Here is a 15807-nt window from a genome sequence, read left to right on the forward strand (position 1 = left end):
GTGTGTGTGTCTGTGTGTGTGTCTCTCTCTCTCTGTGTGTGTGTGTGTGTGTGTGTGTCTCTCTCTCTGTGTGTGTGTGTGTCTCTCTCTCTCTCTATGTGTGTGTGTGTGTGTGTGTGTGTGTGTGTGTCTCTCTCTCTGTGTGTGTGTCTCTCTCTCTCTGTGTGTGTCTCTCTCTCTGTGTGTGTGTGTCTCTCTCTCTCTCTATGTGTCTGTGTGTGTGTGTGTGTCTCTCTCTCTCTCTCTCTCTCTCTCTGCTGCTATCTGCTGCTCTCTCTCTCTCTCTCTCTCTCTGCCGCTCTCTCTCTCTCTCTCTCTCTCTCTGCCGCTCTCTCTCTCTCTCTCTCTCTCTCTCTCTCTCTCTCTCTCTCTCTCTCTCTCTCTCTCTCTAGCCGCAGGTTCACCTCATCACGACTCGGTGAGGAGGAGGGTTGTTTTTCATCATGTGTGTGTGTGTGTGTGTGTGTGTGTGTGTGTGTGTGTGCGCCTGCAGCTCCCGCTTCTGCCTCTAGGTGGAGATGGAAGTCTGGCTCCTGATATAAACCGCGGTATTCACGACGATATGACGATATCTGATGATATATGTGTTTCAGTATGGCGTTCAAGATGCATGCGTGTTCAAGAAGCACAGCGTTGATTCTACCTCCAACCTTCCTTTAGGATAAATTAAAACAATATTCAGTGTCAGTATTCTGATGAATGGCCATAAACAGGATTTATGATTGCAATCCTATCGTTTGTCAGCAGGATTGCTCAAAAATTATGGACGGATTTGCATGAGGATTTAAAGAAAAAGATGGGCTACTGGCGTGATTCAATTTGGGGAGGAACATTATTTGAAAACTACAGAATCGAATTCGACCAAACTTGAGCTCATCCATTGGTCCACCGCTTGCGCATGCCCGTTGTCACGTCTCCTGGAATTCAAAAGATGGCGGGGGAGCGGCATAACACCTCACATATTTTCTTTGATTTTACACATTTTAAAGACTTTAAATGCAGCGTTAAATCCAGTTAGGGTTTGTGGTCGTTGTACACTAACATCAAACGACAGCACTACAGTAAAAAAGTCACTTCTACTGTCCTTTCGCTTTTCTGCCACTGTCAGAGGACATAGTGAAAACTCCGGACCAGAAGGTCCCGCTAATGCGCCTATCAGGGTGGTCGCCATCCGCCATTGAAAGCGACGAAGAAGAAGAAGAAGAAGAGGGTACAACCAATCACGTCGCGCCCTCTCAGCTGGTTGTGGCCCAGGAACACGGCCTCAACCGTAGCTCATGGATTGGGCCGGGACCTGGACAGAAGCCATCACATTTTGATTTGAATGCGGCCTTTTCTCTTTCTTTAACATGGCAACGTCGGGCATATTTCTACATTTTCATACCTTTTTTTGAGGGAATGATGCAACAATCTTTTTTCTTTCCAATTTCAACTAGCAGAACTTTTGCACTCCACTGAGTGCTATTCTATTCTTTTTACACTTTATTTCATGCTAAATGGTAGCATAGCCAGAATCAGGGTACTGTTTTCAGCCCTGTCTATGTTTTCTATAAACAATAAAGCTTTTTTTTTTCAGATTTGAATTATGGAAAATGTCCAGGTTTGTGCATGGAATATTTGGCATATTGAATATTTCCGGAACATTCTGTGTGGCGCCCACTCGCTCGCCGTGAACTTCCCCGCTGTATTCCTCAGATGGGCTCACTTGGATGTTATCAGGACAAATTCTGACAAAAGGGGCGGACAGGAAACGTTTCGGACTTCGGCGCATGTCCGGAAGCCGCTGAAGTTACACACTCGGGCGAACGTGACAAGACCTGAACAAACACGTACACCTGTGATAAACAACGCTTGGTTGAGCACTGTGACAATCATTTTATGATATGCATTTTATGACCAGCATAAGCTTTAGACAACTACTGCAGCGTTTTTTTCATTCAGATTAATATAAAATTCCTGCTTTAAGCATTCAGTCCGTGATTACACTGTACCGTTTGCAGACCCATGGTCAGGCCCTCCGTTTCTACAAGCTCGGCAAAGAGCTGCGGGGGGCGGGGGTTGCAAACACCATTTGACCTGAGTCTGATCGTTTAACCTTCATATATATATTCATGTAAAAAAGATACCTGATTACAAATATGGCCAAGAAGCTTTGTGTGACAAGGCAGCAGTTTTTTCTTCATATCTCCAGAAGCTACTATACTTTTGCGCGGTTTCGTGTAAACTTCAGTTCAGACTATCTTCAAGTTCTTCATTGCAGATTCCAGAGTCTGAAAGAAGAAAGGGAGGTCATTTTTTGCTGTTGTTGTGCATCATGACTGTGATTTCACATCATGTCAACAGGATACCACACGATTAAGGTCTGACCACACGAATCAATCACGTGGGCTAATTGTGCATTACCTTGACATCCCAGATGCCCATTCCTCCGTCCATGCCGGTGGTGCAGAACCTGGAGCACTGGTTTCGTCCTCCTTCCAGCACCGAGATTTGGCTGAAATATATTAATCATTTTAATATAGATGACGAAAGTTGTGCATGCATTCAAACAATTTTAAATATTGAAATATTTATGTCATTTTTTTGGGGGGACGGAATCATTTCAGGAACCTGCACAGATTTAAAATTTAAAATAAGAAATTAATTTTCAAATTTTCTTGTTATAATGAGAGGGAAATTGAATTTACTGTATATGAGTCAGATGTTAAGTTCAAACCAGGATGGTGTTGCTCACAAAAACTCAATGTCTGGTTGAATTTCACTACATTATCTCTTAAAAATTTGTTACATGCCTACAAATTTCTCACTGTACATCACACACCACCAAACCATTTCAGTCCTCTCCAACCGTCGGTTTCCTCCACCCACCTGATGCTGTTCTTGTGCAGGGTGTTCAGGTCCTTGTCGGTGCTCTGGGTCTCTGAGGCCCGACGGTCCAGGTTCTGGAAACGCTCCCTGGCACTGATGCCCTTCTGAGCCGCCTGCTTGGGCACGTCCAACTTGCCGCCGAATGTCAAGCAGGCTTTGGCGCCGTCGTACACAAACAGCACCGGGCAACAGTCGTGGCCCTGGAGGAAGGCGAGAAAAACGCACGCAAGGAGGACGCAATCAGGTGGAGCTGGTGCACATCGGGGTGTCAAAGCAATATTGTGGCATGGTGACACTAGAGATTATGGCCATGTAATTCTTTTAATATTTGGCTCTTTCACACTTTTGATTTGTCAACATCTCAGAGTCAGACTCTCAAAGTAAGTAGATGTGAGTAGAATGAAATGAACCGATTCATGAACGGGTTCAGAATCAAGTACTGCCTGTGTCCTGAATACTCACAGCTGCTACTAAGCTGTTCTCAGTGATGAAGGTGACACACAGAAGGGGAAGTGTCTCTGACCTCAGGCTGATCACCCTGTGGAAGTAGTAACAAAGGTCAGTGTGCACACACACACACACACACACACACACGGAGACACACAGGTATGCCGCCCCGCCCTCTCTCACGTTCCCGTCTTGCCTCCCTCGGCGACAGACACAGTGGAGTCGTGGGAGGTCCAGGCCAGGCGGTTGCCGGAGTGCGAGAAGCACACGCTGTGCACCCAGCCGCCGCCGCCGCCTCCTCCTCCTCCTCCCGAACTCTGATCCGCGGCTCCGGACCCGCCGGACTCGAGCAACATCTCCCCGAACGGCATCTTGCTGCCCCAGGGAGTGGGGCCGGGCTTCTCCTCCACCTCCTTAATGTAGGCTGAGAACACCCTGTCAACGAGGGGGGGGGGGGACGTGAGTAAGACACGAGTTATAATTCCTCTTATTGTTAATAGTCGAGAAGCTTATTAGATGTCTATTAGATCGGTTGAGTGTTGTATGAGCATGTAACTGTTTCATTGCTCTTGTGAAAATCAATGTCAAACTTTAGAAATCCCATCTATGTGGGATTGGGGCTTCATTTCTTCAAGATGCAAGTAAGTTTAGTTCATATTTATGATTATATTTTGTTCACATTTGTTTTTTAGAGTTGCAGTTGGTGCCTATTTAGATTGTACAACCTCAAATCACAAGAGAAATCTACACACAAAGAAGTATGAGTAAACCTCAAGAGAAATACAGCAAATGAAGGAAGAGTAGCACGTCTATGTGCCTGTTTCGACTTGTGATACCTGCATTTGAAGTCACACGATCCAGCAGCCAGCAGGACGTTGTTGGGATGCCAGTCCAGACTGAGGATGGTGGACCTGATGGGCTTCTTGATGTGCTTACACACCCACCTGTGAGGGGAAACCACGCAGATCGCAAGAATGAACAACGCCTACTACTCGTGAAAACGTTAATTTCTCTGCAACCTATAGGACGGGAAGCCGTCCCGCTGCAAAAGCCTCACCAGTCGTTTTCCTGCTCAAAGTAGCAGATGGAGATGAGGCGGGAGCCGCTGCCGACGGCGAACTTGTTCTCTCTGGGCGACCACTTCACACAGCGAGCGGCGCGGTTGATCCGCAGGATGACCAGGGTGGGCTTCCAGGTGCCCTCCTTCAGGGTCCACACGTAGGCGTTGCGGTCGGCACCGCAGGTGACTATACGGTTACTGTCCGTAGCCCAGTCGATACCTGCAGGAGAAAGAAGCTCCTAGTGATATTTGATCATTTTACAGGCGTCAGGACGATACATAAACGTTCAAAGAAAAAACTCTACGTTATATTACATTCATCTGGTGGAACCTTTGTCCAAAGAGGCTTCAAATAAGTGGACTGAAACTCCGATGGATCAAGAGCTACACTATCAAGAGAGGTATACCGCAAGACGCGTCACTTTTGTCTCTCCGAGGAGTGGGATGTGAGATGGAAGAACCAGTGCGGTCCACTTATCGTAGCATAAAGAGGCGGGAAACAAGCCGGGAGTCGTGTTGCCAAGGAACCAGGCAGCCACTGCACCCGCCCCAAGAAATATTTCATCTCATGTCAACCCCTCATACGACCACAACTTGATGTTTTTTAAGCTTCCGGTTTTTTTTTTGTTTCAGACTAGACAAACGTGTTTATTTAGTGAGATTTAAATGTGCTGGCATTAGGAAGGAAAGAAGCATGGTAGCTGCCCCCCCCCCCCCATCCAATCTTTATGCTAAGCTAAGCTGCTAGTTTCAAATTGTGTTGATCCTCTTCTCCATCTCTTGACAAGAAGACACATTAGTGTATTTTGCAAAATGTTAAACAATTCCTCTAAATCCTTCTTTTAGTTTTTCTCGGTTTCATTGGAAAAGATGGTTTGAATTTCAACACAATATAAATTCATAATCTCTTTCACAGCGGTGGATTCAACTGTCAAAAGGTAAAAAGTGCCACTTGACTAGACCTTCAACTCCACAATGTTTTCCCAAAACTGGCATTTTTTCACTTCGGACAGTTCATTTTTGCGAATTTTTGTTTTTGTGGGAGATTGTTACTGTATTACTCTCACCTGTCACCTGCCCGTTATGCTCCTTCAGCTCGTGGATCTTGGTCCACTTGGCGCCATCTTTCTTGTAGATGTGCACGTCGTGGTTGTTGGGGCACAGGGCGATCTCTGCGGCACAGGGACACATTGGATTACGCTGTGCAACGCGACAGAGAGCGAGGAAAACCAGAGAGAGAAAAAAAACATTCGGACAGGGAATTTCACCAGTGTGACTGACAGTCGGCGAGGCAGTTTTCTGACAGGATGGTCAGTGGAGTGTAACACAAGAGCAGCTGACCGGCTGCACGAGAGGACGGAGGAAACTGGACGAATGCAGCGCGTTGTAACCGCCTGCAGGCAGCTCACACACACATGGCGCCTTTAAATAGACAATGTGAAAAGAAACTGCACCGTTCCTTCGCCGTTACGTTGTCGCAAACTCGGCACTGGTTTCCTACTTAGTCAGCGGATGAGTCAGAGGCCGCGTTGGTGAGAGTTTGCAGTATCCTGCGTGATGAGCGAGACTACCGCCGTGACTCGACCGCGGCCGACTGTTAACATCCGCTCTGCCCAGAAAGAACCAAAGTGCCGGTGAAAACAGGGCCAAATATGGCCCGAGTTTCCTGCAGCTCACCGAAGCACAAGAGCTTCTCAGAAAAGGCCCCCAGACGCTACAGGAAACAGGAAATACCTTCTCCCCACCTGGGAGCCAATCACAATGCTTCTCACTATTGCGCCACTTCGCTCTTTGGCGCGGACACCAGTCGAAGCAAAGATGTTCCATGATGTGTGTGTGTGTGTGTGTGTGTGTGTGTGTGTGTGTGTGTGTGTGTGTGTGTGTGTGTGTGTGTGTGTGTGTGTGTGTGTGTGTGTGTGTGTGTGTGTGTGTGTGTGTGTGTGTGTGTGTGTGCGTGCGTGCGTGCGTGCGTGCGTGCGTGCGTGCGTGTGTGTGTGTGTGTGTGTGTGATTGAAACAGTGTGTAGCTGAGCTGAGAGACGAGCGGACTCAGAAGCCACTGAAAGTAAAAAAAAGGAACCCAGAGGGACGAAACAGAGACGGCGGGCAGACTTACGGGTGCGATCTTTGTTCCAGGCATGGCAGCTAATTGGTTCCAGCAGGAAACTATGGTACGCCATGGCCAATCAGATGCTCAAGAGACAGAGCAGGAAGTGATGTTCACAGAACAGAGAAGTCTGGAGGGGGAAAAAAACAGAAGTCACAATATGCCTTTTTACAGGAAAGAAGTGAAAAGAGGAAGGAACGAGTTCTGAACTACAGTGAAATATTATTTTTCAGAGGCAACACACACACACACACACACACACCGCCACGGACTTGAACGCTCGGAGGAACCCACTGACTTTATCCCGCTCGAGTTGAGATAATGAAGTCCAGACTTTTTTCAGAAACATGAGAGGAATGATGCAGGTCAAGGTTTGACACACACACATCCCACGTAGGACAACAAGCGCAGTCCACAAGTCCACACCCAGGAAATCAATTCAAACGTCTCCATCACGCTCACTTACTTCTAAAAAAATGAATGTGTTTCACGTTATAACATCGACCTGTTTGTGCCCCGAGTGAGTGAGTGAGTGAGTGAGTGAGTGAGCAGCACTGCCTGTTGCACACTTCCTACTTAATGCACTTATAAAGTGTGTGTGTGTGTGTGTGTGTGTGTGTGTGTGTGTGTGTTTGCGTGAGGGTGGATGTTGTATGACATGTATAAACACACCCAGTCGACTGTTAAATATTTTCTAGGCTACTTACCCTGAGGGCAGTACAGAGATGAATGGGTCGGGTGAATAGCTGCAGAAGACGGATGGATGGATGGAGGGAGAGAGAGAAGGGAGAAGAGAGGGTGTTCAGCTCGCGGACTCTGGCCAGTCAACGCGAAACGCCAACGACAGAGTGAGCCCAGGAAGAAAGGAGCTGCGCTGCGGAGAGGAAGGGAGGAGAGAGGTCAGAGGGGGGAAGTGGAGGAGGGTACAGTGCAACTCTGAGGGGGGAAGTGAACGCAGGCTGGAGCCCGGGGCGGAAAATATCATGTGAGAGATAAAGGATTAAAGTTCAGTCGTTAGGTTGGTCGTCTTTTTTTTAAAAAAAAGGAACAAAACGTGAAGCGAGTGAGGGTTTGAGAAAGAGCACAATGCAATGTTCTGCAAAAAAAAAAAAATGTTAAAAAGAAGGAGGAGGGGGAGGGGGAGGAGGAGGAGGTAGACACTGAGGGAGGGGGGAGGCAGAAAAAAAAAACTTATGAAGCATGAAAGGCAGAAAGGAAAAGGGGGCGGGACGTGGGCACTTCTTCATAAAGAAAGAGGAACAAGCAAAAAGGGGGAGGGAAGAGAAGTGAGACTGCAAAGGGGGCGGGAGGAGAGAGAGAGAGAGAGAGAGAGAGAGAGAGAGGTTGACTCTCCAGTAAGTTGTGCTCCTGTCAACTTCACATATTTCAGAACTTTCCCCCCAGAAACATCTCACATCACATTTTCTAATGCAATTTAATGTCATTTAATATCATTTAATTGTCTGGAGGCCTTTGCATTTGCAAATTTCTGACGTTACTCATTAGTTCCAGTCAGGGCTTAAGAGGAAGATTAATAGAATAGAGTGAAAACCTGAAAAACCAGTGCGTCACGCTAAATTCCTTTTCATGGGTAGAACTGGTGTTTGTTCACAAAAGGCTCGTCGTCTCTTCTGAGAGACCTCAATTCAATACATCGACATTTTGCTACTGAATATTATTCCTTTGAACTTTTAGGGACCCGACCGACCAAAAGGCACTAAACACATGTACTAATTTTAAAGGTCTTCATGACACGTAGCATTTTTTTTTTGTCAACATTTGGAAGATATCTTTTAATTTACAGTTTGTGTTCATGTTTTTTTTTTTGTTTTTTTTAAGGATAATGGTATAATCATTACATGAATATTTTTCATGCACTTTGTCGGATAAAGAAAAGCACTGAAGGATTTCTGCATCGTAAGCCACTGTTATCATACACTGTAAAATAAGGCCTATGAAGTAATGTTGGTACTTCAGGAGTTTTTCACCACTTGTATCACTGCGGAGTCAAATTTTTTTTCAAATGGGTCCCCGTTGTGCTTGTAGTGGGCACGTGGACACGATTCAGATTCCTGCTGCTGGTTTCCCGCTTATCTGCTAATCGACCGTAACTAATAAAGTTAGAAATAGTTTGATTTTGCAAATGTTTCATGAGTAACTTAACACATTCGTCAGGAACACACGGTGTGATCGAAACACTGAATGTGCAAGTGAAGTTCCCGCAGGGCAAGTTTTCTAACCCCTTAAGGTTGACATGCTTCATCTGGCACCGTGACAGACATTTCAGGAACTTTTCCAGAAAAGCTGTAATGCGAAAATGCAAATGTCCACAAATGTTGTTTGGGACATTTACCTGAACCAGTCCCCATACTGACATTAACGGAAAATGTCAGCGCGTGAGCCCATGTGAGAATACAGCCGGAATATACCGTCGAGCGAGAGGGGCGCTCTACCCAGATGCCGCCCCCCTCGCCTGAATGTTCTGCTGTAGTGAACGCGTCTGTCAGACAATCTCCCGCTTTGTTCTTCTTACGCGAACGGCAAACTCTGTAGAACATTTTTTGGGAGTTCATTTCGGAATACACCTAAGAAGAAACAAGGCCCCGCAGACAAAGACAAAGGAAGAGAGCAGTCGAGTGAGTTGTGTACTGTAAATGTATTTAATCTTTATTTAATGTCTACCTCATGATCAGTTACATAGAAATCCTCCATCTCGTGTGGTTTTAGTGTAGTAGCTTCAGAGCTGCTCAGACGCGTTCTCTCTCCGCCACCAGATCCTGCACGGCGCTCCGCAGCCAACCAGCAACATGACCTCGGAATATCAACAACCAGGGTCCTGATCCCAAACAATGACTTTACTATCCCCGCGGGAAGTAAATCAATCAAGTCCTACCACGATCAAATAAACATTGAGCGATCACGTGGAGGTTTCGTCTGCGGGCGAAGTACAGTCTGATTTTTGGATTAAAAACACACCGTTTTAGTGTTCGACTTTTGGTACGGGAGGTTAGAGAACATAAAAACACACATTTCACTTCACGCTTAATTCCGTGTCAAGAGGACCGTCCCCACTTTGACACCTAATTAACCTTCATTTTAAAAACAAACAAAAAAAAAATTAACAGTGATCTCACACGTCAGCCCAGTGTGTGTGTAGTGTAGTGTATGCTCATTTGTGTGTTTTAGTGTGTGTGTGTGTGTGTGTGTGTGAGTGTCTGATCAGTGCTTCAGCAGACACTTGATAAGGTTGGTCAGTTATGTATGTTTCTGGCTGCGCCGCAGGAGTGGAGGGGGTGAGGGGGAAGCGGGGGTGATGACTGTGAGGGCGAGGGGGGATGAAGCGAGGCCGCAGCGTCTCTTCATTTATTCGAGAGATTCCTTCACATGATGCGGAGACCCTGGATAGAAGCTTCTAGACTCTGAGGAGGTGAAACGCAGAGAGAGAGAGAAGAAGAAAAAAAAAATCACACTAGAGCATTATACCGCTGAGCATTCTGGGAAAATGTAGCTCTAAGAGACGATGTGCGTGCGTTTACCTTGAAGTCCCAAATGGTCATTGCTCCATCGATGCCCGTGGTGCAGAACTTGCGACATTCACGTTTGTCTCCTTCATAGATAGACACTTGGCTGAGGGACAACAAAAAAAAGGGGCTGATGAAATTGAAAAATCATCATGATGCATTACACTATACTGCCATAAGAGGATTATGGTCTTAACCTTGTCAGGTTTATGAAGGAATTGACATAATTTAAGTAATTGTCTATATTCATATATGTATATGGTGTTATGTTCTTTATTTAGATTCGGAACTCCATCACGGGGTACACCTTGCCTGTTACAATATTGTTAAGATATCCTGCAGTGATTCTTACGTGATGCTGTTCTGGTGCACTGTGTCCAGGGCAGTGTTGCGGTCCTCGGTGGTGGCTCTCTTGTCCATGTTCCTGAAGCGCTCCATGGCGGAGATGTTCCTCTGGATACTCTGCTTGGGGAGGTCGAGCTTCGACACGAACGTCAGCGCGCCGCCGTCGTCGCAGCGGAACAGCATGGGGCAGCAGTCGTGGCCCTGGAAAAAAAAAAGACACAGACGTCATGTTTTAAGATGCGCCTCCTCACGTGTTGAGCGTTAAAAAATGTATTGACGGTGTTAATTCTTACCGCAGCTACTAGACTGTTCTCTGAAATAAAGATGACACTGAGGAGAGGAAGGAACTCCGTCTTCAGCTGTGAAGGACTAAACACAAACACACAGATTTTAAATTTACCCAGCAACATACTACAAACATATTCAAAAGTGCAGTGTGTGCACTGGTTTTCTGTTAGAACTTTGCTCAGGCTCAATTACTGCCCCCTCAAGTCATGTCACCTGCAATTTGCTGACAGCAGCCGGTCATTATACGAGTCTACCCATGGATCTAGTTCACCTGGCATCCAACTTTCTCACCTTATTGGCATCCTCAATAGATTTTCAGATTACAGATCATGGTTTATGTACAGTGGTCAATATATAGCAATAAAATACATCAGACCATAACGACATATTTCTCATGTAGCAAAATAAATAAAAACAGAAATAATCTAGTGACTGTTGCTATTTTATATACACATATACATTACAAAAGCCTGGGAGAATAATGTCATTCAATAAAAAGGGGTTACCCTTGTCACATACAATCATCTGTTACTGAAAAAATTCATATAAAAGAGTACTCTATCTTAGACGCTATGAAAACAAAACATTCTGTCTGGCTGTAACTCATGTTTTCCCCTTGTATTATTATCTGAAGCTGAAAAGCCATTAGTTGAGTTTATTTTATCCACCCTCATCTCCTCCTGCAACTGGAAAACAGTTGTGTGTGGACGAACCCAGACAGTGAGACTACTGGCATTTAACTGAGCACCCTATGGGAAAAGAGTATTAATATCTATTTTGCTGTAAATGAAACCCCTTCTGTTCACAGAGATAAATGTACCTGGCAGTCTTCGAGCTGTCCACCACAGTGACAGTGCTGTCATGGCTGACCCAGGCCAGGCGGTTACCAGAGGCTGAGAAGGAGACAGAGTGGACCCAACCCCCTCCACCTAACAAACACAAAGTGCACACAAAAAAAGAGAAAATATTCAGTTTAGTTCAAAAGGATCACCACAAGTCATCTGCAAGAGGATTATTATTTTATTTTTTTTACTATTTTACAAAGAAATACTGACCCGCTCCTCCAAATTCTGCTAACACTGCCCCAAATGGCATCTTGCTGCCCCAGGGTGTGGGGCCGGGTTTCTCTTCCACCTCCTTAATGTAGGCTGAGAACACCCTGGAGGCCAGAGGAGGGGTAGAAATCAGAACAGAGAGAAAAGGAAGGGAGAAAGGATGTTGGCAGGTTTTCAATCTTCATCTCTTGTCCCATTATGAGTTCTTTTTCAACTCTTTTCATCGCTCGTGACGTATACCTGCATTTGAAGTCACAGGACCCAGCCGCCAGCAGGACGTTGTTGGGATGCCAGTCTAGACTGAGGATGGTGGAGCGGACTGGCTTCTTGATGTGCTTGCTCACCCACCTGAGGCACAAAGAACCATCATGTATTTAATTTTTTTTGAAATATGGAATATAAAAAACTTCAGTGTGTCGAGTAAATGGAAATATTTTACATTGTGAGTTTAGTTTATGAAAATAGAAGAGGAGACCTGAAGAGTTTGTTTTACTGATTATTCTCAGTGCTTCCACACCTTTTCAAACAAATTCAAGGACTTTCCAGGCCCAAATTCCTCAAACTCAAGGACCCAGCACAACATTGCTTGAGACACAGATCAAGGATGATTACTGATACAATAACATATAATGGAAACTAACACAGAAGCACTTAAATTTATATTTTTTGCACAAAATTCAAGCACTTTTAATGACCCATATCTATTTGCATATACTTTCTATGCCTTGACCCCCCCCCCCCTTAAAATCATAAGCTTTCAAGGGCCAATGCATTCTGAATATTTCGCATAAACACTCAGATTTAGAAAGAGTTTCTGTTTCACCAAAACCTTTTTTATCAAAATATATTTAAAAACGTTTCTATACAAGATACATTTTAGTACAATATCAAACGAAAACACCATCAACCCATTTAATATTTTTACTATGAAATGGATCAGGGACCTTCGTAAACTAGGGGATGATATTTCCTGGAATGACGTATAGAAAAACACAAGGCAGGGCTTCCACTGTACAAAAAACAGTGGTGACAGTAAAAGCATAGAGTGGTGTTACAGAAGGAACTATGCTCCGTCTGCTGGATATTGAGTCTTTATGGCTCATTATGGTTGAGGAGTGCATTAGTAAAAGCTTATGTCTCATTTTGTTTGTCGATTTATTATTAGCGCTGTGCAACTTTTGTTCTATTCTGTTTTTGGGAAGTTATGACAAAAAAATATTTTAAATGAAGCAGGAGGCTGCCCTGGCGCAGACAGACAGTGTCCTCTTACACATGGGTAACAACATCTGGAAAATATGCAGCAATAACCGCAGTGAAACCAAAACAGGCAGCGCCGGAGAAAAATGCTTTTGAGTCGGAGGTGAATCATTATAGATCGGCACTTTGGTTTTAAACCTGCTATCAACAAATAAATCAAGGTTAAGTCACAAGTCCACCTTACGGTCCTTGCTGCAATGAATGTGACTACAATTTAGGTCAAAGGGAGAAAATTCATTGATAGTATAATAATAATACTGTCCAGGACTCACCAGTCGTTCTCAGACTCAAAGTAGCAGACAGAGATGAGTCGAGCCCCACTGCCGACTGCAAATTTATTCTCCAGTGGGGACCACTTGACGAAGGTGGCAGCTCGGTTGATCCGGAGGATGACCAGCGTGGGCTTCCATACCCCCTCCTTCTGGGACCACACGTAGGCATTACGGTCAGCGCCGCATGTCACTATACGGTCACTTTTAGGAGCCCAGTCAATACCTACGACACAGATAAGAGACACAAAGGGTCAATTATTACAAAGAGATGAAATGTTATTTAAGGGCTGCAACGATTAGTTGATCGGCAAATAATTAACCGACAACTATTCTGAATTTCATATCATCAATTGGACGGTTCCGTACAGTAGTTTTTACATTTCACTGACAAACCATTAGTCAATTAAATTGACACTATATCAGCAGATGAATTGATAATCAAAGAAATGTTAGTTGCGGCCTTAATGTTAATGCTGCTTACTGACTACTGCAACCCTTGTGAAGAAGTGGATTTTAATGTCTTGAATAGGCTTTCAGACTGAGGATCATACGTGAATCAAATGTGTGTCAATTTCAAGTTAACATTGTGCTTTTTCCATTTGGGAGGTTTTCATGAGAACACAGACAGAGACTGAAACTTACATTGGTTAACTAAAAGAAATAATACTTTCACTGTCTCAAAAGTCTGATGAAACACCTGTTATGTGTCCATTGTGCTCCTTCAGCTCATGGGTCTTGACCCACTGGTTGCCACTCTTCTTGTAGATATGAACTTCGTGGTTATTCGGACTGATGGCGATTTCTGCAAAACAAAGTGAAAAAAACCGCACGTTAAGCACAATAGACCACACACACATACAGCAAACAAGTCAGACCAGTTCCCAGTGTTGGCCAAATACCAAGCTGGACGGCCTCATTACCCTACACTCCCATCACCATGTTAAACATTCACACGTAATCAAGTGACATTGTGTGCAGTGATTAACAAATTACTTTTACGTACGTGTGTGTGTGTGTGTGTGTGTGTGGTAGGGGAATGTGAATGGGGCTTACGTGTCCTGTCGCGGTTCCATGCGTGGCAGGTGATGGGCTCCAACAGAAACTGATGAAGGGACATGTTGTCTGGGTGCGGTCCTCCAAGTGGAAGTCTGCAGAGTCACACACACACACACACACACACACACACACACACCAAAACCTTTAGTTCAGCAACAAGAGACAAACTAAACTCTGGGCTGAACCTTTTCCTCCCTCATCAGCATGAAATCTCCCACAGACGACAGAGTATTCTATTAAAACAGTAAACAGTCCGACTGCCTCTTAGATGGAACAACTAGTTGACTTCGCTGCATCGTTCCAGCAGCTACACCTAGTCACAACACTGAAAGGCTGCTAGCCACTGTTAGCCACAGCTAGAATGACATTAGCATGCTAACATTAGCAAGGCTACTTCAATGACTGGGGTTTCATGAGTTAGCTAGCTGCTACATTGAGATCGCTGGGTTTGTAGCTTTGCCCAATAGCGTGTTGACACCAGCACAACATGACTAACTAGCCAGGCTAATCGACACGCTAGCTGGAGGTTCACCGGTGTTAGCCAACGACGGGCCCGGCAGCCACATTGGTCATTTCGAGAAATATCGTCCTTCTTCTTATCGACACGTTTAGCACAAGGCCTCCCTTCCCCATGCCGGTCCCCGGCTTTTCCTTGCGAGGCGATGCCCGGTCAGTCCCGCTGATAGATACACCCGTTAGCCGTGCATTCCGCTAGCCCGTATGCTAACCCACCTCGTCGGTCTCGAGCCCCGGGTTTCTCTTCCCGGGTTGTGCGGTGTCGTTAGCCGGCGAGCGACGTCACGCTAGCTGGCGGTGTGTGTGTCTGGGGGGGTGGAGGTTAGACGAGGAGTGGACCTGAATTCGCGGACTCTGGTCAGTCGACACGAATTCGTCCAGGGAATGCTGAGGGGAATGTCAAGACGGCCAGCAGCGGCGCACGACCGCGAGCATCCGGTGGCTAAAAAGTCGGCAGCGAAACCCGTGGTGGACGCCTCGGCTGACAGCTAGCTTAGCAACATCACGCTAGCCGCGGCTACGTTCGTCTGGATAAAACCTCGCTCACGTCGAAGAAGACCGCGACGCGTGTGGCAGAGCGCCTCTAGTGGCTCAAGTAGGAACGACCGCACTGGTGGTCCAACCTGTTGCGAAACAGCGCCACCTAGCGCACAGACCGGACACAACGCCCATCAAATCAGTTTATGGCGCTAAATCCGGGCCATCATGTTTAGTTAATTCGAAGCATAAGTTTGAAACTGAAAGTTAAAGGTTTTGATTTTGATCTTGAAACTGCTCTAATAATGCTCTTATGGCAGTATAGTCTAACCTTGAAAAATAAAAGTCTTTTCAAAATAAAAATAAGTGTAGGAAAAAAATGTTAAATGTCATTTGGATTTAATTGTGGATTTTTTTTGAATGACTTTGATATTTGAGGTTTCAATTTTGTTTTCCCTTTCAGATTTTATGTTTTCAGATTCAAATCTAATTTTTTCAGTGTGGAATAAAATTTTCACATTTCACTTCCACGCCACATT

General features: G+C 45.2%; 2 protein-coding genes across 2 annotated transcripts; both read right to left on the bottom strand.

The window, feature by feature from the left end:
- Window positions 1-1855: 1855 nt before the first annotated feature.
- On the bottom strand, window positions 1856-7382 carry LOC118312772 (actin-related protein 2/3 complex subunit 1B-like). The gene is made up of 10 exons (XM_035637656.2): window positions 7189-7382; window positions 6491-6611; window positions 5443-5547; window positions 4373-4595; window positions 4152-4259; window positions 3499-3750; window positions 3331-3406; window positions 2869-3068; window positions 2404-2494; window positions 1856-2270 (listed from the first exon to the last, which is right to left on the bottom strand). Exons 2-10 carry the CDS (start codon window positions 6552-6554, stop codon window positions 2232-2234), a joined length of 1158 nt encoding a protein of 385 aa, XP_035493549.2. The 5' UTR covers window positions 6555-6611; window positions 7189-7382; the 3' UTR covers window positions 1856-2231.
- A 1740-nt stretch (window positions 7383-9122) lies between these two features.
- Window positions 9123-15348, bottom strand: LOC118312871 (actin-related protein 2/3 complex subunit 1A). The gene is made up of 11 exons (XM_035637902.2): window positions 15008-15348; window positions 14273-14367; window positions 13917-14021; window positions 13220-13442; window positions 11931-12038; window positions 11691-11794; window positions 11456-11564; window positions 10641-10716; window positions 10355-10548; window positions 10018-10108; window positions 9123-9900 (listed from the first exon to the last, which is right to left on the bottom strand). Exons 2-11 carry the CDS (start codon window positions 14334-14336, stop codon window positions 9862-9864), a joined length of 1113 nt encoding a protein of 370 aa, XP_035493795.1. The 5' UTR covers window positions 14337-14367; window positions 15008-15348; the 3' UTR covers window positions 9123-9861.
- Between the last annotated feature and the right edge of the window lie 459 nt (window positions 15349-15807).

This window comes from Scophthalmus maximus, chromosome 8, assembly GCF_022379125.1.
Source record: "Scophthalmus maximus strain ysfricsl-2021 chromosome 8, ASM2237912v1, whole genome shotgun sequence".
Classification (NCBI taxonomy): domain Eukaryota; kingdom Metazoa; phylum Chordata; class Actinopteri; order Pleuronectiformes; family Scophthalmidae; genus Scophthalmus; species Scophthalmus maximus.

What these genes read in the sequence shown, in the direction of transcription:
- LOC118312772 (XM_035637656.2), bottom strand. Translation starts at nt 6,554, where the DNA reads ATGGCGTACCATAGTTTCCTGCTGGAACCAATTAGCTGCCATGCCTGG. An exon ending in CTGGAACAAAGATCGCACCC is followed by an intron (nt 5,548 to 6,490) that starts GTAAGTCTGCCC and finishes CCTGTGCCGCAG; the next exon opens with AGATCGCCCTGTGCCCCAAC. An exon ending in TTTGAGCAGGAAAACGACTG is followed by an intron (nt 4,260 to 4,372) that starts GTGAGGCTTTTG and finishes TTCCCCTCACAG; the next exon opens with GTGGGTGTGTAAGCACATCA.
- LOC118312871 (XM_035637902.2), bottom strand. Translation starts at nt 14,336, where the DNA reads ATGTCCCTTCATCAGTTTCTGTTGGAGCCCATCACCTGCCACGCATGG. An exon ending in ATGGAACCGCGACAGGACAC is followed by an intron (nt 14,022 to 14,272) that starts GTAAGCCCCATT and finishes TTTGTTTTGCAG; the next exon opens with AAATCGCCATCAGTCCGAAT. An exon ending in GACAGCTCGAAGACTGCCAG is followed by an intron (nt 10,717 to 11,455) that starts GTACATTTATCT and finishes GTTTGTGTTTAG; the next exon opens with TCCTTCACAGCTGAAGACGG.